Here is a 21,196-nt window from a genome sequence, read left to right as displayed (position 1 = left end):
TGCTCACCGAAACATTCTGGAGAAGGAGTGGGGCTTGGCAGCCGTACCCCATCGGCGCACGAAACATAATCGTTTAAATGCCGACGTACTTCGTCATACCAACGAGCACGAGAGCCAACGCTTCAGTCTTGCATTAGTAAATGTCAACCCTGGCAGCGGCCCGGGAAAAACTGTTCTTAACGACTAGTCCATTACCAGCGCGCAGTAATCCTGACAGCTGAACGGACTCGACTCCACGTGCGGACCCGCCGATTCCTCTTTCGACCGGCAACGGAGGCGCGACACCCACGGATTCACGGAAGGATGGGGCTCCCGCGACCGGCGACCGGCGGCGGCAAAAAGTCCCGTTGCGACAGCAACGGCATTCAATGTTAGACGGTAGCAGGAAGATCACCAGGTGGTGACTGGGCGGTGGCCGGCCGCTGCGACAACGCGGCACGCCGTCCCGTGCGGACTGGCCGGCAAAAACCCCCCGCCAGCAGCGCGCCGCGCCGCCAACTGCGTCCGATCGACCGGGAACACACAGCACGCTAGCTGACCCATATAGCCGGCGGCGGTGGCAACCGGGTCACGGCGGCCCCGCGCCCGACAACGGCAGGCGGGACCCCCGACAGACGTTACACACCGGGACCTGACGACAGCGGCCGGGACATCACACCGGGACCTGACGACGGCCGCCGGGACATCACACCGAGACCTGACGACAGCGGCCGGGACATCACACCGGGACCTGACGACGGCCGCCGGGACATCACACCGAGACCTGACGACAGCGGCCGGGACATCACACCGAGACCTGACGACAGCGGCCGGGACATCACACCGGGACCTGACGACAGCGGCCGAGACATCACACCGGGACCTGACGACAGCGGCCGAGACATCACACCGGGACCTGACGACAGCGGCCGAGACATCACACCGGGACCTGACGATAGCGGTCGGGACATCACGTCGGGACCTGACGACAGCGGTTGGGACGTCACACCGGGACTTAATGACGGCCAAACCTGCCACTCGTCGTTGCAGCCGCATCTAGGAAAATAGGATTACCCAAGATCTCAGATCGTTTGGTATGCTTATGCCAATGCCAATGAGCTCGATTGGCATGGGCAACTATGCCAATGAAGTCGAAACTGCTGCGGATTTTCAGTCTCCAGCAGCTTAAACAACCCTTTGTGCAGCTTATGGACAAGTCCGACCGGTCCGGGAGCCAATCACGAATCCCACTGACCCAGTCGGCATAAATCCCAGGTGTCATTGCCCGATCCGCGTGTAGATCCGGGCCGTTATTGGCTGATCCTCCCCGGACGCGAATTGGAGGAGGCGACCGGGAGCCATCACCGGCGCCGCAGAGCCCGCTGATCCGATCCTCACAACGGCCTCATGCCCGTACGGACGCGGCAATTGTTCGTCAACGGCCTCATGCCCGTACGGACTCGGCAACTGTTCGTCAACGGTTTCATGCCCGTACGGACGCGGCAACTGTTCGTCAACGGCCTCATGCCCGTACGGACGCGGCAACTGTTCGACAACGGCCTCATGCCCGTACGGTCGCGGCGACTGTTCATCAACGGCCTCATCCCGTACGGACGCGGCAACTGTTCGACAACGGCCTCATGCCCGTACGGACGCGGCAACTGTTCGTCAACGCGGGGCCGCGCCTGCATTGCCAGGCCCTCACCATGGCAAGGGCGCGTCCAAAAATACACCAGGCGGCCACTCACGACGGACATCCACGGCAGCAGTCGTTGCCATATCGGTCGGGCTTGCGGCTCCCCCGCGACTTCCCCTCCCCTTCCCCCAGTTGACCACCGCCGGCGCACCGGCCGCAGCGGCAGCGTGACGTCATGTCAACGCCGCCGACGTCAGAGGCGGCGCGCTGACGTCCGCCGCCAAAGGTCGGAGGTGACGCGCGTGACTGCGGCCGCCGCTCGGTCGGAACAGTTCCATGAATGGAGCTCGTCGGAGCCGACGCCAGCCTGCGTGTCGCGCCGACGCCGACGCTGCGTCGGCACCGGCGGGCGGCAATGATGCGATTCCGCCGGGCTCAACGGCTGCGCCACAGCAAGAGGGCAGGACGAGCAGGCGCTGGGGTCGGCGTGGACGAGGTCCGAGCACGGAACATCGGCCTCATGGCTTGACGACCTGGACAGGGACAGCGGAGCTGTGGTGTGGGGTAGGTGGCAGACGAAAGTGTCGGGGTTTTGAGAGACTGGAAGTGGGGATATGTGGAGATGAGTACATAGGTAGCGGATGTTTGGTGGAATGGGATGCGTAGACATCAGCCTGAGGTGGATGGCAACACAGAGGGCGCGGTGGTGTGGTGAAGTGGGGTCAAACGGCGGAGGACGCTCAGCAAAAAGGGGAAATGTAGAGGTCACATATATTTCGTGGACTTGCATAGGGCGAGAAAGGTTTTGCAGCTCAGGAACAAAGACAGCAGGCTTGTGTTGGACAAGAACATCGAGACAACAGAGGTTCCGAGGGTAGGGATGCAGGCGCCGTAGAGGCTCGACGAGCCAGGGTATGAAGTCAGCTGAGGTTCAGTGGACTGGGGCAGAGAACCATCGGGAGGCGCCGCTGCCCTGGGTGCATGAGCGGCAGAGGTGTGGTGGACTGGGGCGCAGAAGCGGCTCTTTGAACAAGTGTAACGGAAACAGCAGAACCCCGGCGGGCCGTGGCATAGTAAAGCTCCAGCCTCATACTGGACGACGGGGGACGTTGCCCTGTCCCCGGAGCGATCCGCTCCGATCCGATCCAATACAATCCATCCCATGTGGTCCGGTCCCATCCGATCTGGTCCGGTCCGGTCCGGTCCCATCCGATCTGGTCCGGTCCGGTCCGGGCCCATCCGATCTGGTCCGGTTCGGTCAGGTCCCATCCGATCCGTCTAATCCAATCCAATCCGATCCGGTCCCATCCGATCAGATCCGATCCGATCCGATACGATCCACTGCAATCCGGTCTGGTCAGGTCCGGTCCCATCCGATTCGGTTCGATTTGGTTCGGTCCGGTCCGGTCCGGTCCAGTCCAGTCCGGTCCGGTCCGGTCCGGTCCGGTCCGGTCCGGTCCGGTCCGATCCGATCCGACCTCGTCCCCCGCGCGTGGGTTCGCTGGAAGCGCGGCTAAGCGGCCTTCTCCGAGGCGAGGCGAGGCGAGGCGAGGCGGCCGACGCCTGCCCGCCTAAGCCGGCTTCTCAGCTGAACAGGGAAAGCGGCGGCGCCCGGGCCGGCAGGCGCCCGGCGCGGGGCACGCGATCCGGCGGCGCCCCTGTCTCCAAGGTGACTCCTGCCCGCCGGCGGCTGCCGCAGCCCGGCCGCTTCCCGCCGGCCGACCGCAGCTATTCGTGCGACAGCCCTGCACGTCTCAGGAGGTTGAACCCGCCGAGCTGGTGGCTGAGGGGAGGGGGGCAGCGGACGTCCAGGCGGGTCAATGGCCGCGGCTACGCGAAATGGTGCCGATGCCCGTCTAAAGTCGCGTGACATCGGAGCCGGGCTCAGAGCTGGGTCGACCGAGTAAGCGGGCCTTAATCCGAAGAGGCCTGATCAGCACGTCACGAGTCTGCCGCCGCTACATCCATCTGACGCCGGCCGGTACTGCTGAGACGGACATCAGCTGCAGCCAGCGATGGCTGTTGACAGGAACGACAGCCGTCACCGGCGCAAAAATCGCGCTCGAACCTGCTTTCCCCTTACAGCCGCTCGCTGGGGCTTAGGAAAACACTGGACGCCGTCAAAAAAGCGTTTCTGCAAGGCGACACTGCGTGTCATTGCCCTCACCGGCCTCGTGGAAACAAGCACCTTGGAAATGACGTGTTTGTAACATGTTTCTTTCGTTGCATTGTATATTGGAGGGAATATCGCGGTTGGCGTCAAGAGATAAGCATTGTGGTCACGCTGATGCGCTGATACGGAATTACCGGTAAGGCCAGGCGTGCTTGTCATACGTGGAAGCGGACGACATTTTTTTATTTTCATGTGGTACACCAACGATGATTTGACACCCAACGGCAGATGACACACGCCACACACATCCGTGAACGTGCGGTTTACAAACGTGAGGCATCGATTCTGCTGAACTCTACCCTTATCTACTCTCCTGAACCCTGAAGCTCAATCAGCGAGCTTGACACAAGCAAATCGCTTCTGGCCTCGGGCGTCGACAGGTGGAGTTCGCCTCCACCCAATCACAGCCGTCGTCCTCCACCCACGCGCCGACCTGCCAGCTGGTCGCCGGCGTGACCAAATGACCTTCCTGACGCGGCCGTGCGTCTGACGTGACCCTCCTGAGGCGAACGTTCGTCTGGCATGACCTTCCTGACGCGGCCGTGCGTCTGACGTGACCTTCCTGACGCGGCCGTACGTCTGACGTGACCCTCCTGACATGGCCGTGGGCATGACGTGAGCCTCCTGACGTGGCGGTGCGTCCGACGGCCGCTCCAACCGCCCGGGCACCGGCGGCGGATGGCCGTACGTGCCAGCGCACGAGGCGGCGTGCGCCGCTGCCGCATGTCGCCGCGGCGGGGGCGGCAACGCCCGCCGGTTATTTCTGGTGTCATGACGTGAGGTGGCCACTTCAGCGGCGCACGGTCGATGCGGCCCGCGCCGCGCCGCCGCCGCCGGCGGCCACGGCGCGCCGACCGGTCGACGCGACCGTCGTCGGCGTGCGTCACCAGCCTGAAATACCGGCGCACCGCCGCCGCCGCCGCTCTCGTATTCACGACCGCCGCCGTCCAACTTGCCGGCGGCCGGCTAAAACGGGCGCCACGTGTCCCGGGCGGGGGAGTGGCGTCATGGGAAACGTGGAGCTGAAGTTCGCGGCCCGCACCCCCACCGCCCACCGGGCTGTCGTGGGAGCTGCTAGATGCGGCGCCGGGCCGAGCGGTGACGACCCTCCACCGAAAGGTCGCGGCTAAAGTCGGCCCCAGGTGCGGGCAGCATGCCTACGCGGCACCGGCTCGTGCTCACGGAATCGGAGAGAGCGCTCGGCGCCGAAGAGAATGGGAACGACAGCGCCAGCTGAGGCAGAGGCTGATCAGCGCCACTTGTGGCGGTCATTCCTGCAGTCAGCGGCGTACCAAGACTTTGAGAGTAGCTGGGGCTAAGGGTTACCAACAAAACCAACCGAACTTTGTCCTCATGTCACTTAATATCGTTTTAATACAAGCAAAACACAAAGCGAGGCAATTTGTCCAACAGTTACTGGGTTCCAGACCTCACCGGCCCAGCACCGATCACATCCGCGCGTGTGAGGGACGGCTTTGTGTGCTGAGTTGAATTAACCCACCGCTGGTAAGACTAATTCAAAATCTAACGGCTGAACAAAAGCTCACAGCATTATCCCAGCTAAAAAAAGCAGACAAGCGACGTCATCAAGTGCGCAGTACCCCGCGACATTTCCGTCAGATCTGCCGACGCGTCACGTCAACAGGAGAGCTCAACGACGCTGACAACTTGATCAACTACCCCATCCAACTGACTGTGTCTGGACGGAACCAATCAGCCACCACCAGCCCCAGAACGGATCCGACCAACCGACCGTGTCTGCACGACATCAAACCACCGACCAGCCGCGTCTCAGTACAGTGCCCAAAACGCGGCCGTGCAGCTGCATTGCAGTGCAAAGCCGACAGATTGGTCTGGATGATACAGGCAGATTGGTCTGGATGATACAGGCAGATTGGTCTGGATGATACAGGCTTCTAGAGGAAAGAAAACCTTACCGTCACACATGGAGTGTGTGTGTCGGCTTGACTGGAGGTTCTTAGCTTGAAGGCCCAACTCAGCATGGCAAAGCGCACGGGGGTGCACCGAAATCGGACGTCAGAAACGGAGGGACGCTGACTACCCACGCCTAAGAGGGCACCGGCGGGCAGGAGCACAGAGGTACCGCAGAAGCCGGAAAGCCGGAGGAGCCACGGAAGCCTGACGAGCCAGGTAAAACCGAAGGGCGTTCAGGAGAAGTCAGGGGAGCCGGGCGAAAGTCAGGAGGCGCCGGCACGAGCCGGCACGGCAGAGCGGGCTCAGCATCGCCAGAAGAGCTAAGCAGACAGGCCAGCGGCTCTGGCTCAGCGCCGCCGGCCGCTCGGCTGGCGTGAGCAGGCTGGCCGCAGAGTGGCCCTCATCTGGTGCGGGCTGGCCGGCTGGCCAGCGCCCGGTCACGGCACCACGTCCGGCTGGGGGCCGACCCCCGCCCTCCCTGCCCCCACGTGCCACAGGCGAGCCGGGACGGCGCCGATACAAGGGCTGCACACGGCGCCGGCGCGCCCACCAGCTCCCCGGTCACGCGTTCCAAAACAGCGCCGGGCGCGTCCAAACGCCGGCGGAGAGCGGCCGTTCGTGCCCGGCATGAGATCGGCAATGGCACGGAAACGATCCGAAAATGGCGCGGCGCGGCGCCGCCCGCCATCCGTACTACCAATGGCGTCGCGCTGGTGTGGGCCTTGACCCAATCCTTTCCGGCGAGGCGCCATTGATTCGCGCGACACGCGGCAGCGGACTGGAGTCTGCGTGTGAGGAAACAACCGGCGCCGCACTCTTCGTACCGCGCTACTACGCCAAGGTCGACGGTCAGAGCCCATGTGATGATACGACTCGGCCGGCGACGGGGTGGTGACACGGGCCGGTGATGCAAGGCGGCTGAAGGCCGGGACACAATCGATCACAGCCTGTGCCGGGCACCCCATTGAGTCCTGCGGCCGGGTCAGCTGGAATGTGGCCCGTCGCGGGGTCCACTCCGGCGCGCTGGCCTTCCGTCGACATTGTGAGCGAACGCCAGGCCGCCGCCGCCGCCGCCGCCAGCCGCCGCAGAATGGCCCGGGTGTGTTCCGGCCGTCGCGCGAACGCTGAACGGTACGACGGCGTGAACTGCGGCGCTCACAGCTGCATGGTGCTGGGTTTCCGATGTGTTTCATCAATTGTGCGGAGCTACGGACACGCCCAGCGTTATTGTTCTATTTCACGTAGCTGCTGCGTCTTCCCAGCGTTCCACGGGCGGTGTCTGGCCGTGAGATCTGCCTGATCAACGCGCACAGACCATCAATAAGAATACATGGTGAAACCACCGCCCAAAAACAAACAACCATGACGTCAATGAGCGCCGAGCCAGCGGTGCGTTATGTAAGCCGAGAGCACATTCCTGCTACGATGAGCAGCAATGGACGATTTTCGCCATTTTGATCCGCTGACACAGCAACGTGCCTCCACACCCAAATGTGCCTCAATTCCCAAACGCTGGCATTACTGTCCTTTCTTGCACTGCCCTGTTGCGAAATAGCTGACGGTTCTTTTGAAAGGACACACTCGACGAGCGAGCCCACTTTTTCTTATCGTCCCAACTGCATCGGACAGCACCCAACCGACTCAAGAGTTCCTCGCCGAGTTCGTCCAACCCCGCTCAAACCCAGGAGCTCTGCGAGATGTCTGGCGTGGGGGGTCTAGTTCGCGTAGACCAGTTGAGGGCATTGGCCGGCCGCCCCTGTCCGTCAGTGTCGGCCGTCCCAGCTCATCGCCGCGAGGGCTGCGGTTAGCTTTCCCTGCCCCTTCCGGTGATTCGACTCCGCAGCGTCGGATCAGAGGTAAGATTCACAGAAGTTTACCCCATGACGCGCGCTTAAATGATGCTTATCTGTGCAGGACTTCACGGAACCTTGGTAGGAAGTCGCCGCATGCATTATCTCGGAGGATTGTGCATCTCTTCCAAATCGTCTCCATATTTTTACAGACGGCGTAAGACTCAGCGACATGATTGAGTCCCGAGGTAATGAACGGAATTAGGTCTCACGAATCGTTGTTGTTGACATCGGGCGTGTGAAATCAGTGCCTTCAAAAACGGAATCCTTTTTCACGTTAGGTGGTTTCTATTTGCATTATATTAAATGTGTACCGCTTTGGCATTAACGGCAGCTCAATGAGACGCAGTTACTATCAGGTAGTATTCCACTGTGACGACGTTTTCGTACGAGGCGCTGCGGCGGATACAAATGTTGCTATTCCATGCATTCATAATTTGCGAGGTTAACATGCACTTTTTTACATTCATGATACAGTCCTTGCCCTAGGGAAAGTCACGTCTGCCCAGTTTTTGGTATGTTCAATCTCTTTTAGTACGACTAAATTTCACAAAAGCACCGAGGGCATTTCACCGAACCGAAAAGCTCATGGTGTCTCCACGTGCGCACCAAAAGGTCAAGTCCAGCCGGCAAAAGGAAACGCGATTTTGGAATTTCTGGTATCAATGTCACGACTTGCAGGCTGCACCTAGTCTTATCTCTGCCGGGCGTCGTCATTTCCAGGCATGGAGATCCATTCTTCGCCGTACACGAAAACAAACCGTTTGCGACGCGTCCGAGTTCCACGAGGCACTAATCCGATTTCTCTTTTCAAACGAGTCAACGCCACGACCTCAACACCTCATCGCCAGATTGATGTGAATGGTGATACCTTTTTTGGCGTGGTGCTGTCATAAATCCGCCACGAATCCCTGCACAGGACGACCTTGAGGTTGCAGGTTCTCGAGGATTAATGCATTACATCCGCCAAAGCTAGGATCCGCAACCGAATTGTGAGAAACGAAATGTTTTCCCTTCGAGGTGTTTGCTCCCAGGCCAAGCCCACCAAATCCTATCACAGGAATCTCGTATTCCCTTTCTGGGCAAACGCCCACCGAATGATAATCAGGCCGTGGAACCCGAAGAACTCACTCATCGCCCATGTCCTCTAGATTCTCGGCAGAGTTGACGACGACGAGGCGAAAAAACACATTTTTTACCAAATATTTATAGGAAGGAACGTCTGCGTGCCTCTTGTCACGCACTTGCACAATCCGCACCACCTACCCGGCCCCTCCATTCCCCTCCACCCCACCTGCCGCGCACTCTTCTTCACCTTCCGCCTCTCCTTCTCCCGTCCTTTAAAGATCCCCGCACCGAAGGCCAGACCGCCACGGTACCGGAGCGCCGTGCGGGGGGAGGCCTTCGTCCTGCGACAGCCGACCGTCGGTTCCGGACGCCCTGCCGGGGCCCGAGCCCGGCCGGCGGCCGTCTGGCCTTCAAGCGCCGCTTTCACGCCGGATCGCGCGTCGCCCGGCCACCGCATCGCGTGAGTGACTGAGACAAAGATCGCTCGCCACCCCCCCATCCCCCCATCCCCCCAACCCTGGTCCCGACTCCGAGCCAATTTGACCCGCTTCGGAGAAGAATGCGCTTAATGACACTGCGGTGCGGTGTGGCGCGGCACGAACTCGTCCGGTGGCTCCCGGGCCCCCGCTGGGCCCGGCGCTCCGCCAAACAGACCAGCTGCCTGCGGACCCGCTGCCACCTGTCGGTGATGCTTCACATCCTAGCTTCCAAGCTTTGTCACAATGAGCAACAGCCAGCCTGGCTGGGTTCGGTTTAGATCTAATATTTTATCCTTCATCAAGGTGGATTCGATATTGCCAATCATTGTAAGATGCCTTCTTTGAAAGGAATTTGTCAGATTCAGCATCGAGCTAGGTTATCACAATGGATGAAAGCACCCATGATTGAAATGATATGACAGACTACAGGCTGGTCAGAAAGAACAGTAGTCTGATCGCGTATGGTAAAGTTCACACATCTCTTACGCTCCATTCAATGTGTTTATTAAAATGGCCCATTAATGCCTTTGTATGCCTTGCATGGTCTGCTCTCAATTCATATGACCTGTGATAAGCACTGGTCAATTTAAATACATTATGGTGGCCATTCGGCGGGTTGAGGGAACCGGAGCGGAGGCTATCCCCAAATGTGCACAGTCTTCTGGTTCAAAGGTCGGATTCGTGCTTAACGTGTCTGAGTCGGTTAATTTTGCCATGCCCCACCAGTATCAGTGTAACAGAGTTTGCATGGGCCTTGTGCTACTTATGCAGCACTTAAATGACCACGTGAATGTCAATGAAATGACTTCAAGACCATGTTAATGACATCTTTATAGATTCAAGAGAGTGGCTGAAGCCTTCAGTCCATCTAACTTTAACCGTTTACGGTGTAGTGTTGTGTTTAGTCTGGAAACCAACACGAGGTCTGGATGCCAACAAATGAACGTTACCCACAGGTGGCAGCACTAGCCCATAATTTTCTCACTAGGCGGCGACTGCGGAATTTGTAGCCTTATCCTTTAGCATCGACTTGCAACAGATTTTGGTCAATGTAAACGGCTCTGATCACTTTTTACACCGGCTCAACAGCGCTCGAATGTGTCAATTCTGCATCGATCCACCCATTCCGATCAGGGTCAGTTTAAATAGGTCGTCAACCCACGCTAGACGGCAGCACTAGTCCTCCCGCCTGAACAGATGGCGCTGGCCTGCAGGCGCGCCATGCGCTCTCTCCCCTCCATCGGCCCGGCCGGCTGCGGCGGCACCCCGGGCGACTGACCTGTGTCCAGCAGGCCGTCCGGCTCCAGCCGCTCCTGCTTCACGTGCTGCCCAGCGGTGCCGGCTACGCGCGTGGTGGTCAGCGTCGGGTACTGCTGCTCGGCGGCGAACGAGGCTGGCGGCGCCAGGCCGGCCGCGCAGGGGCTGGCGGGGCTGCGCGGCCCCGGCGACTCCAGCAGACCTGGTGCGGGGGAGGGCGATCAGCACGTCACAGCACAGCATTGCTTTTCAAAATGGCGGCAGGTCGCTGTGAAGATGGCCTACTGCGGGGCGTGTTTTGTGTGGGTTGTGGACGGAAGGAGGTATGTGACTAGTTTGTGTAGCAGTTGTATGTAGGATAACGTTGGTACGCCCTAATTTTGTCAGAACTAATCTCTTGGTGCATTAGTTTCGTAACGTCAAAACTTTGTCACGCAAAAAGATCGCATAGGGTAAAGTTCATACAATACATTTTCGTTGGTTAAAAATTCGTAACAAAGATGTTCCTAGGCAAGCACAAGAGCTCTGATCCAAAAATTTCGCGTGCAAATGTTCGCCGGTGATAAACTCCATACGAAATAAGTGTGCGCGTAAAGATAGGATATGTAACGCAAGTTCCAATACAGATTCGCATCCTTAACGCGGGACCCAGGATGAATGATCACAGCGGGAGTCACCACAGCCTTTCAACCGGACACGGTGAGGGGTAAAGACGACGGTGGGAGCGTCACCACAGCCTTTCAACCGGACACGGTGAGGGGTACAAGACGACGGTGGGAGCGTCACCACAGCCTCTCAACCGGATACGGTGAGGGGTACAAGATGACGGTGGGAGCGTCACACCAGCCTCTCAACTGGGCACGGTGAGGGGTACAAGATGACGGTGGGAGCGTCACACCAGCCTCTCAACCGGATACGGTGAGGGGTACAAGATGACGGTGGGAGCGTCACACCAGCCTCTCAACTGGGCACGGTGAGGGGTACAAGACGACGGTGGGAGCGTCACACCAGCCTCTCAACCGGGCACGGTGAGGGGTACAAGATGACGGTGGGAGCGTCACACCAGCCTCTCAACTGGGCACGGTGAGGGGTACAAGATGACGGTGGGAGCGTCACACCAGCCTCTCAACCGGGCACGATGAGGGCTACAAGATGACGGTGGGAGCGTCACCACAGCCTCTCAACCGGGCACGGTGCGGGGTACAAGATGACGGTGGAAACGACAATCGCACAGACCGGGTCAAATATAATTGCTACAAAACTCCTCATGCTATTGACTTAAACGTCGTTCGACGCTAGCGAATGAACCTGAATAAATGGCAATAGTGCAAAATTGCCATCGGGTGAAAGGGGTGAAGGTTTTAAAGAAGAGACATGTCTGTACCGCCCATAACCAGCCGTGTTTTTAGTGTTCCTCTTTATCCCCGACCCTGATGGTGCCTCTGTTTAGTGTTCCTCTTTATCCCCGACCCTGATGGTGCCTCTGTTTAGTGTTCCTCTTTATCCCCGACCCTGATGGTGCCTCTGTTTAGTGTTCCTCTTTATCCCCGACCTTGGTGGTGCCTCTGTTTAGTGTTCCTCTTTATCCCCGACCCTGGTGGTGCCTCTGTTTAGTGTTCCTCTTTATCCCCGACCTTGGTGGTGCCTCTGTTTAGTGTTCCTCTTTATCCCCGACCCTGATGGTGCCTCTGTCGACGCCTCCTGAGCACGCCACTGACGCCAGCTGACGGTCGTGATCAGGGGGATCGTTTGTGGAACACGACGGCGGTCGCGTGTGGGCCGCCCCTGGTATGCGATCAAATTTACCAGGTAAACGAGAGTCCAGGGAGAAGGACACCCACCCTGCACCCGCTTTGATGCACCCGCTTCGATGCACCCGCTTTGATGCATCCACTTGGATTACGACCTTGTTTGCATATCACCCAACATTGCCCAAGCCTAAAAGTTAAAAATTACCGAAGTTTTTCTGTCATACAAACTGTAAATCTTGTATACATTTGCTTCCGAGCAATTGCATAACTTCTATATGCATATACACTTCTTCCATATGAATTTTTCTGCTGAAGCGGTTTTGTGTCGACAGCAATGTCCTATGCCTTCAGTGATTTCAGATTTCGTGACAGCAAAACAGGCTTAAAAAACGCAGGGAATATCGGGCACAAATGCCATGTGATGTTGGTGCACTCGAGATAGAATTATCAAGCCTAGAATTATCATCATTAAGGTTATACCGTTGTGTGCTACTCGGACTAAGCAAAAATGCACGTGTTTGATGGTGAGGTGTCCATCCGAGAACATTGAAGGCTAGCGCCACCTATCAAGAATGATACGAAGCTCATGCTGCCATCTCCACACCGCTAAGTTACCAGTATCAACTCTCGGTACTCCATCGGAAGGTAGTTTGGCAGTCGTGACGGAAGATTTGACATTACATGCACGAATGCGCACCTCACTCATAACTCTCAAACAACAAGACTTCCCAAAAACAGCGACCAGGGTCAGTGACCCGCCGGGGAGCCGTCAACCCTGGTCCGTGACCCGACATGGAGCCGTCAACCCTGGTCCGTGACCCGACATGGAGCCGTCAACCCTGGTCCGTGACCCGACATGGAGCCGTCAGCCCTGGTCCGTGACCCGACATGGAGCCGTCAGCCCTGGTCCGTGACCCGACAAGGAGCCGTCAGCCCTGGTCCGTGACCCGACAAGGAGCCGTCAGCCCTGGTCCGTGACCCGACAGGGACTTGTCAGCCCCAGTCCGTGACCCGTCAGTTGCCTGCCAGCCCCGGTTCGTGACCCGTCAGTTGCCTGTCAGCCCCGGTTCGTGACCCGCCAGTTGCCTGCCAGCCCCGGTTCGTGACCCGCCAGTTGCCTGCCAGCCCCGGTTCGTGACCCGCCAGTTGTCTGTCAGCCCCGGTCCATGACCCGCCAGTTGCCTGCCAGCCCCGGTCCATGACCCGCCAGTTGCCTGCCAGCCCCGGTTCGTGACCCGCCAGTTGCCTGTCAGCCCCAGTCCGTGACCCGCCAGTTGCCTGCCAGCCCCGGTCCATGACCCGCCAGTTGCCTGCCAGCCCCGGTCCATGACCCGCCAGTTGCCTGCCAGCCCCGGTTCGTGACCCGCCAGGGGACTGTCAGCCCCAGTCCGTGACTGTTCCGATCCGCGTCGGCCGCGGTCTGTCGGTCACGCTGCGTTCTTACTGGCCAGCAGCGGGTTGCTGACAGCGATGGAGCGTCTCTGCGACGGCCCCGGCCGCTCCGGTCCCCTGGTGCAGCGGCTCGGCTCCTGCGGCACGGGCAGAGCGGTCACCTTTATGGCCAAGGCTCCGGCACAGTGTGGAGCGCCGGCGAACGGAGAGCCAAGACAAGGCGCTCGCATGCTAAATGCTGAATGCTGCTGAATGGGGATATATCATAACAAAGACCATTCATCCATCAAATCCTTATGTGATCTAAGATAATTCTGTTGGGCTTAGCACCACTCTGGAATGCGTGGCACATAAAAGAACCAGACGAGGCGTCCGTCGAGACGTTCAATGTTCAAAACTACGCTCGGAATTATCACGAAAACTTGCATCAACAATGGTCATGGACATAAGGAGGCTCACACATTTCACACGTTATCGTTTTAATAATGCAGCTTTACGTATCACATGTTTTTTGGTGCATGCTCAGGGCATAAGAAGCACGATGGCCCCACCTTAACACGCAGGTGCAGAAACTGCCGCTGCGGGGAGGGCTCGCCGGCCGCCGCCAGGTGGCGCCGCATCCGCACACGGCGCTCATTCAGCTGGCCGTCGGACGGAGCTTGGTCATTCTGGCGACAGATGGCACCATGGTCAGTACGGAAGTCGCAAGCAACAGATTACCCGAAGTGAAATACGGTTAAACGAACACAGCTGGAAGCAGACCGTTAAAGCATCGTCTGTAGTACCGGGCACACGCCACATGTGTGCTGTCCTCTTCTAGAAGCATGGTAAGATCGAAGCAGGTGCGCTCATCGCCTATAGCGAGCTGAGCAGCCCTCACCAGCGACGCATTTTCAAGCAAGGTCGGTGATAAGGGCCTGTTTTGAAGCTGCGCTTCGCCATATTCCACTTCCTAAACCCTATCGACTCACACCGTTGCGCAGTTCCGGTCCCCATGCACTCCGGGTACGTCTACGCCCGCTGCGGACGCACCAGGCTCCCGCCTCTCACCTCCCTCCCTCACTCCTCCCGTCCGCACTCACCCTGTCTTCAGCGAGGAGGTCAGCCAGGTCGAACTGCTCGGTGACGGGCTCGGAGAAGAGCTGGCGCGCGGCGTCCGAGTTGAACGCCTCCTCGATGTCGCCCAGGTCGTGACAGCTGAAATCCGAGAGCTGCTCCCCAGGCATCGGCTCCTCCGGCAGGGCGCACTGCTGCATGCGACCAGGCGAGGTCATGCAGGGGTCACGTGGCCGCCTCGCCCGCGCAGCACACATTCGCTGAGATATGCGACGGTATCCGTCCGGAGACGTGCGCTGATGCCGTCAGGCCCTTCCCAACGGCGCGTGTTGGGCGTCGGCGACGGCTCGGAGCGGAGACAGGACACAATAAGACGTGCAAATGGTCCCGAGGACTGACTCGGCAATGTGTTCGTAGTCAGCGGACATCGTCCGGTGGTACCAGAGGCGGTCTGTGACGGGCACGCCCAGCCGTCACCCGGAACCAACGCCCGTCTCGTGGTGGCTTCTCAAGAGGCAGCCTGACGCGCTACGGCTCTACCCTCCTGGGCAGGGTGGAACTGAAAACTACAGAGGTACTGGCTGCGTTTGCGTCGGGAATGCGAGATGCCCTTGTTCATTGTTACAGTCTTAGTGTAAAGATACCCGCAATCAGACTGACACCCTATGCGTCAGCCTGCAATGGTCTATAATTAGGATGCTACACCACTACACTGTTCAAAGGGCTTGCAACGCTATAGTTTCCCGTAGGAAGGCAAAAACCAACACCTGCGAGCGTGGGCTTAGGTAGGAAACCGGGAAATTATGGACTTCACGGCCGTCAGTTATACAGACACCAAGCATGTGCATTACCGCCGGTGCTTGTCAATGACCACTTGTGCTATGCCGGGGTGGTGATTTATTGCGCGCTGTTCGATTTTGATAAGTCATGGGTTGGCCGTCTTTTCTCCCAGACTCGATGTCTTCTCTTTGCATCATGGCTGTTGCACGAAAAAAAAAACGCAGCTTTCGGACTTCGCCGTAACCATACCATAGCCTGAACTTTGCTCCGTAAAAATACCCGACTCGGGTACCGGCCGGAGCAGCGCTCCGCCAGCCGACGGGCGCAATGCCGCCGACACCCCGGCCGGGGCCGTGCGGGGTGGCCGGCGTCATGGCTGGGGTCGGGCGGGGTAGCCGACGCCCCGGCCGGGTACGGGCGGGGTGGCCGGCGTCATGGCTGGGGTCGGGCGGGGTAGCCGACGCCCCGGCCGGGTTCGGGCGGGGTGGCCGGCGTCATGGCTGGGGTCGGGCGGGGTAGCCGGCACTCCGGCCGAGGTCCTGCGGGGTGGCCGGCGTCCCGGCCGGGTTCAGGCGGGGTGGGTGGCGCTCCGTCCGGGGTCGGGCAGGGTGGCCGGCGCCCCGGCCGAGGTCGTGCGGGGTGGTCGGCGTCCTGCCCGGGGTCGTGCCAGGTAGCCGACGCCCCGGCGGTGGTCGGGCGTGGTGGCCGCACTCACCATCGACAGCTGAGCCTGCTCGGCTCCGGGCTCCAGCTTCAGCCGCTCGGCCAGGCCGCCGCGGCCGGCGGGCGCGACGCGCGCCGGCGCCGGCGGCCGCCCGTCCGCCTGGTAGTCGAGCTGCGTCGTCAGCCACGACATCAGGTCGTCGTCAGAGTGCATCGGCATCATGCCCAGCGCGTTACTGCACACTGCGGAAGCGATGGGCCGTCAGCTGGAGTACGGGATCACGACTGGCGCTTCAAGGCGCGCGGCGCGGCGAACCGTTCGAGAATACGGACACAGAAATGACATCCGATGCGCATGCCTGACACCTTAGCGTGCAACGCGCAGCTACGGGAGAAAGCAACTGTGGGGCTTCCATCAGAGCAAGGGCGTACCCACATGGAAGCTCTCGGGGCATGTGCGCATCCCTCGCCCCTTACCGCTACCAAATTTATTATATGCACGTGGCTAAAGGTTGACAATTCGAAATTTCAGTGGGCCAACTTCCATGCAGCGGGCACGGTTCTAGGCAGGTAAACATAAGAGCGATAGCACGGGATGATGTTTTACGACACGCAAGAAACGTGCGTGCCTGCGGGGCGATGAACTCGGCTTGCTGTGGATTCTTGTTAGATTTGCACCCCGGGGTATAGAAAATAAAAATTATGTCCCGCACACCGCAACCTCATGAATGCCGTAGACCCATCATCAAAAACAGTAGACCTGTTCCATCATCAGTTAGAGCATGTGGAAATGATTAACCCCTTATTGCATAATGAAGCTGGAGACAAAGTCACATCAGAACGTGCATCGCAGGTAGCGTGTGTGGCGAGTTGCTACGTAAAGAAAAGACAGCGACAAATGGGCCACCGACCAGATCGGATGCTGGATACTTCGGTATGCAATGCGCAGACAGTTGCTGAGGTGTTTTCAGAGTACGGAAACACGGCATAGAAAGCGAGGTGTTTTCAGAAATGTACGCATGAGAGCAGCAAGGAGCAAAACACGCACTGGACCAGCCAATCGTCAGGCACTGTATCTGCACTGGCATGATGTGGCCGCGCGGCGACTACATGTGCCCGATCAGGTCGAAAACATACCTTTGAACATATTAGGTGACTTGAAAATAATCTGATCTGCAAGAGAAAAATGCATTACTGACAGGATGAAAAAGAAAGCAAGCATGCATGGAGTCGCTCATGAATGACAGGCCTGCTACATTCGGACAGAATGGCGCCCCGATGCACCGCGCTTAGAGACAGAATAGAGCGTTTCAGACGCCAGGGGTTGGTACGGCGCTGCTCTGTTTCTAGCGTTGATTACGGGCGGAGCCGCAGCTCGAACCAATCCCACTGGGACGATGAGAACATGCTGAGCGGCCCGACTCGCACCGTCCCGACCGCACACTCCCCAGAAACTGGCATCTTTGCGACTTTTTTGTCGCGGCATCATGCGATTTGCAGGAACACGACCAACGTTTTTTTCTGCAATTTAGCGATGTGGTTAAAAGATAGTCTTTCCTTTTCCAATGGCACGGGAAATGTTAATGTGCCTTCCACGAAAAAAGCCGCCCAACACGGACTGAAGCCCAGGTCCCAAAACTTTATCACCTGTCATACTACCCGCATATGACCAACATATTTTGATGTAAGGAACAGGTGACCGCAAGGCAAAAATAATAAAAATGTGCAGCCGGTCAAGCAAGAGCAAAAATGGTGAAGAGGAGTCTAAAAGGATTGTCGTGAAACGTCTGCAACAAAGACGGAGAAAGGTATAAAAACCGGGCAGTACAAGCAAACGCACAGTCTAAAAATCAAACAGCGATCTCATAACCATCGACCCATAACTGACACGCTCATCAAAAAGTAAGGCACACAGCCCAAACAGAGAGAGAGAGTGGTCCAGCCATCTACCCACGTGTCTGGTCCAGATCACGTGGTTCATATCCGTCCAAAACTTCCGCATTGTTCGCGCTACTCTGGTTCCAGTCGCCGAAGACATCAGCCATTACGAATTCATCGATTTCGTTGATTAAAATTGCCATGCCTGGTCAAACCAATACTCCGCCAATTTGTCAGCAAAATCATTCGTACATCGGCCCACGAACATCGCGTCACTGAGCCTAAAGCTGCCAACTTCACATGAAAGACGGACATTACAAGGCATTGGTCAGACCGCTTTGTTTGGGCTCGCAAAAGCATCTGCCTGCTTCCGCTTCGGTTGTGGCACCATCCGCACCATGATGATTGTGTCTGTTGTGGCACCATCCGCACCATGATGATTGTGTCTGTTGCGTCTTTTGCCATCTCGCTCGCCCACGCCAAACTGGGGTTCTGCATTGACAGATGACTCCATGCCTTTTGCGTTCCTGGCAGCCGTGATCTGCAGCGTTATGTGCTGGATGCGTCATGGCATGGCTCAGTTCAAATTCAATAGTTGAATGCAAACTTTGACTTCGATTTCTCTTTTTACCGTACCCGACGCTTGCAAATGTAAAAAGTGTACTTTCAAATAATGCGTGCTGAGCCTGCTCTTGTTTCTCGAATGCGTGATGTAATCTGCAGCAGCAACAAGATGGTTTTTCGCACTGGAAATCGGAATTTTGGGCACTACACCAGTGTTTATGGCATGTAAACACGTTAAAATACCATCACCTTATCTAAAATGTCCTCCCTTGGTGATACGCAAGGTTATTCAGATAAACTTCATGTTGCAGAAGAACTAGATGTTTTTGTTGTTAGACGCTCAGATGATTACATTGATATCACTTCGGCATGTTTTCTTTACAGATCCAAAGCTCTATGACTGCAGCAGCATGCGTTTACGACCATCTGCAATGTGTATACATAAAGATATATAAGCCAATGCTGTTATCCTTACCTCTCGAAGAATGCCCAAGAGAAGAGGGGGATAGATGTCTTGACCTTTCGGCTACATGCCTTTATCGCAACGAAATTCAATGGTGAATTCAAAATTGCCTTCCGATCCTTCTCGATTTTGAGGTTGTGTTTTTTAACTGCCAGCCTTGCTTTTCACTAGTCACTGACCTCTAAAATTCAGTAAGTAAAAATTTTACTGACTTGGAAAGGTTTTTACATGTCAGTGACTTGGAAAAATTGTCGCTTACTGTTAAAAAAAAACGGAAAAATCGAGTGGGACCGGCAGGCAATTTTGTTTTATTAGCTTCCAACATTCGTTTCGCTAAAGGAGTATAGCCGAAATATCAATGCATCTATCTCTCCTTGCTCCTGGTTTTTCTATGAACAATATGGCTAACAGTACTGTCTCATCTATTGGCAAAATGTTTCCAACAAATCCACTTACTCACTTATGTAGCCTATACATTAATAGTTCAGGGAAAGTAAGATACTCTTCACTCCTCTAGCCCTCTGGTCAAACATTCGAACATTCGATACTAATGTGCTCACTGCTAGGCAAATCACGCTTTCTTGGTACCCACCACCCTGCTCTGGATATTCACATTCTGACTGGTCGATCGCAGACTGGCACCAACGTCGGACTTTGAGACTTAACTCCAAACCAGAGCAATTATCTCTGCGACTAAGCATGACTGCACGGTCCCTTATCAACGACAGTCAGCTGAATTGACGGACAGAGAAGTTCCCCGTAGAGAGACGCTCATCCTCAGAGGCTTTATTGCCCGGCCTGGAGGCCAGGACGGATCCAACAAAGCTTGGAAGCTTTGAAGCTTGAAGAAGCACTTCAAGGAACGCGGGGTGTCATCCATCAGCAGCAGCAGCTTCTCATGCATCAAACGCAATCGGCCCCACGCATGTCCGTTAACCTTGAAACGGCAGAAGGCAGATGAATTTCAAACCCGTCTACCGCGCGCTGTATTTCACGCGAATATCATACATCATGCATGCTCGTGACGCACATAGACATTGCCCTCCGGGCAAAGGTCGTTCAGTCAAGTGCTGGTATTGAACTACAAGCGGTGCTGCCACTCACCTCAGCAAACATGAATTGGACAGGCTGCTCCTGCTCATCTTGATATCTGTAAAGGAAATGGTGCGAGTGAGACCCGTACAGTGCGCTATTAGCGATTGCACAAAGGAGCACTATTCATCTCGATTTTACAGTCTGCTAGCCCCACCGAATCACCAGGCTGTCATTCGGGGAATCGCACTGAATGAATAAAATGCGTGCAAATATCGCAGGCAAGTTGGAGAAAGAATGGATGAGCAAAAAGGGAATGCATACAAAAAGTGGGATTTTATTCAGAACTAGTGTGCGAGAGGACATCCTTCCTGCGCACTAAGCGCGCCACAGCCGCAAATATCTCTTCAGCGACAAAATAATGAATAACTCAGATATTAGCACAAACATGAACAAACAACATGACGACATCATTAAGGAGGCGGTGCAGGGCTTGGGCTCACTTGTTTCACTTGAGCTTTTATTTTTCGAATCTGGCGGCCCATGTAGATTCGACGCTGTTCACCTGCTGCTACTGATTTCATTGATCTAAAAAGCTCTCGCAATCCGTCAAAACGCGAGGTTCAAAACTAAGCTCACGGCGTTCGTGAGAAATTCCTGATATTTATCTCCACACGGTTATCAGGAGTGGAAGGCGCCGAGACCAGAGCCTAGTTATTCCCTAATCATTCCCAGCCTGATTTCGTCCCCGATCAACAAGAGCTCGTTTTTCTCTGTTTTTTCCAACCGAGCCCGCACTTGAGGTGATGCTTGCGTTCTCTAATAGTTCCAGGCCTAAACCCGACGCTCAATGTTGGTGTGACATCAGTAAAGGTGACGGGTGAGAAGCAGACCCAAATGCCGAGGAGTGTATGAGGGCTTTGAAACAGCACAACCGCTTAACACGGATAGACACGTAAGGAATGGCAACGAGTGTTATAACTAACCTTCAGATAGCGTAGCATGCGAGAGCTGTTCAGTTGGCCCGGTAAGCTACCATTACATGCAACATAAGAGGCAGTTCTAATGACCTCTTAGTCCTCGTTTGAACGATCTCTCTCTCTCTTCCTCACTCTCTGCTCTCTCTCCTCTCTCCTCTCTCTCTACTCTTCTCTCTCTCTCTCTCTCTCTCTCTCTCTCTCTCTCTCTCTCTCTCTCTCTCTCTCTCTCTCTCTCTCTCTCTCTCTCTCTCTCTCTCTCT

The 21,196-nt window shown here is 56.7% G+C and overlaps 1 protein-coding gene and 1 long non-coding RNA gene across 5 annotated transcripts in view; both read right to left on the bottom strand.

The window, feature by feature from the left end:
* The window catches only part of LOC119091498 (uncharacterized), a 37,857-nt gene extending 21,706 nt beyond the window's left edge, over window positions 1-16,151 (bottom strand). The window contains exons 1-5 of the mRNA XM_037214309.1: window positions 16,072-16,151; window positions 14,603-14,770; window positions 14,072-14,188; window positions 13,573-13,657; window positions 10,400-10,579 (exon numbers count right to left, since the gene is read on the bottom strand). Coding sequence (XP_037070204.1) covers window positions 10,400-10,579; window positions 13,573-13,657; window positions 14,072-14,188; window positions 14,603-14,770; window positions 16,072-16,074 — 553 coding nt within the window. The 5' untranslated portion in view covers window positions 16,075-16,151. The remainder of the gene's footprint in view (window positions 1-10,399; window positions 10,580-13,572; window positions 13,658-14,071; window positions 14,189-14,602; window positions 14,771-16,071) is intronic.
* An 18-nt stretch (window positions 16,152-16,169) lies between these two features.
* LOC119092082 (uncharacterized) overlaps window positions 16,170-21,196 on the bottom strand; it is a 95,511-nt gene continuing 90,484 nt past the window's right edge. For 3 of the 4 annotated variants that reach the window (XR_005093496.1, XR_005093499.1, XR_005093498.1), the window contains 2 exons: window positions 17,157-17,192; window positions 16,176-16,262 (listed from right to left, as the gene is read on the bottom strand). This is a non-coding gene — a long non-coding RNA (uncharacterized LOC119092082). Of the gene's footprint in view, window positions 16,263-17,156; window positions 17,193-20,028; window positions 20,077-21,196 lie in introns of those variants that run through there. The other variant, XR_005093497.1, reaches the window with a different exon arrangement.

Source organism: Pollicipes pollicipes, unplaced genomic scaffold (genome assembly GCF_011947565.3).
Source record: "Pollicipes pollicipes isolate AB1234 unplaced genomic scaffold, Ppol_2.1 Scaffold_3447;HRSCAF=4054_pilon_pilon_pilon, whole genome shotgun sequence".
Lineage (NCBI taxonomy): Eukaryota > Metazoa > Arthropoda > Thecostraca > Pollicipedomorpha > Pollicipedidae > Pollicipes > Pollicipes pollicipes.
This window is presented reverse-complemented; position numbering and strand designations above follow the sequence as displayed.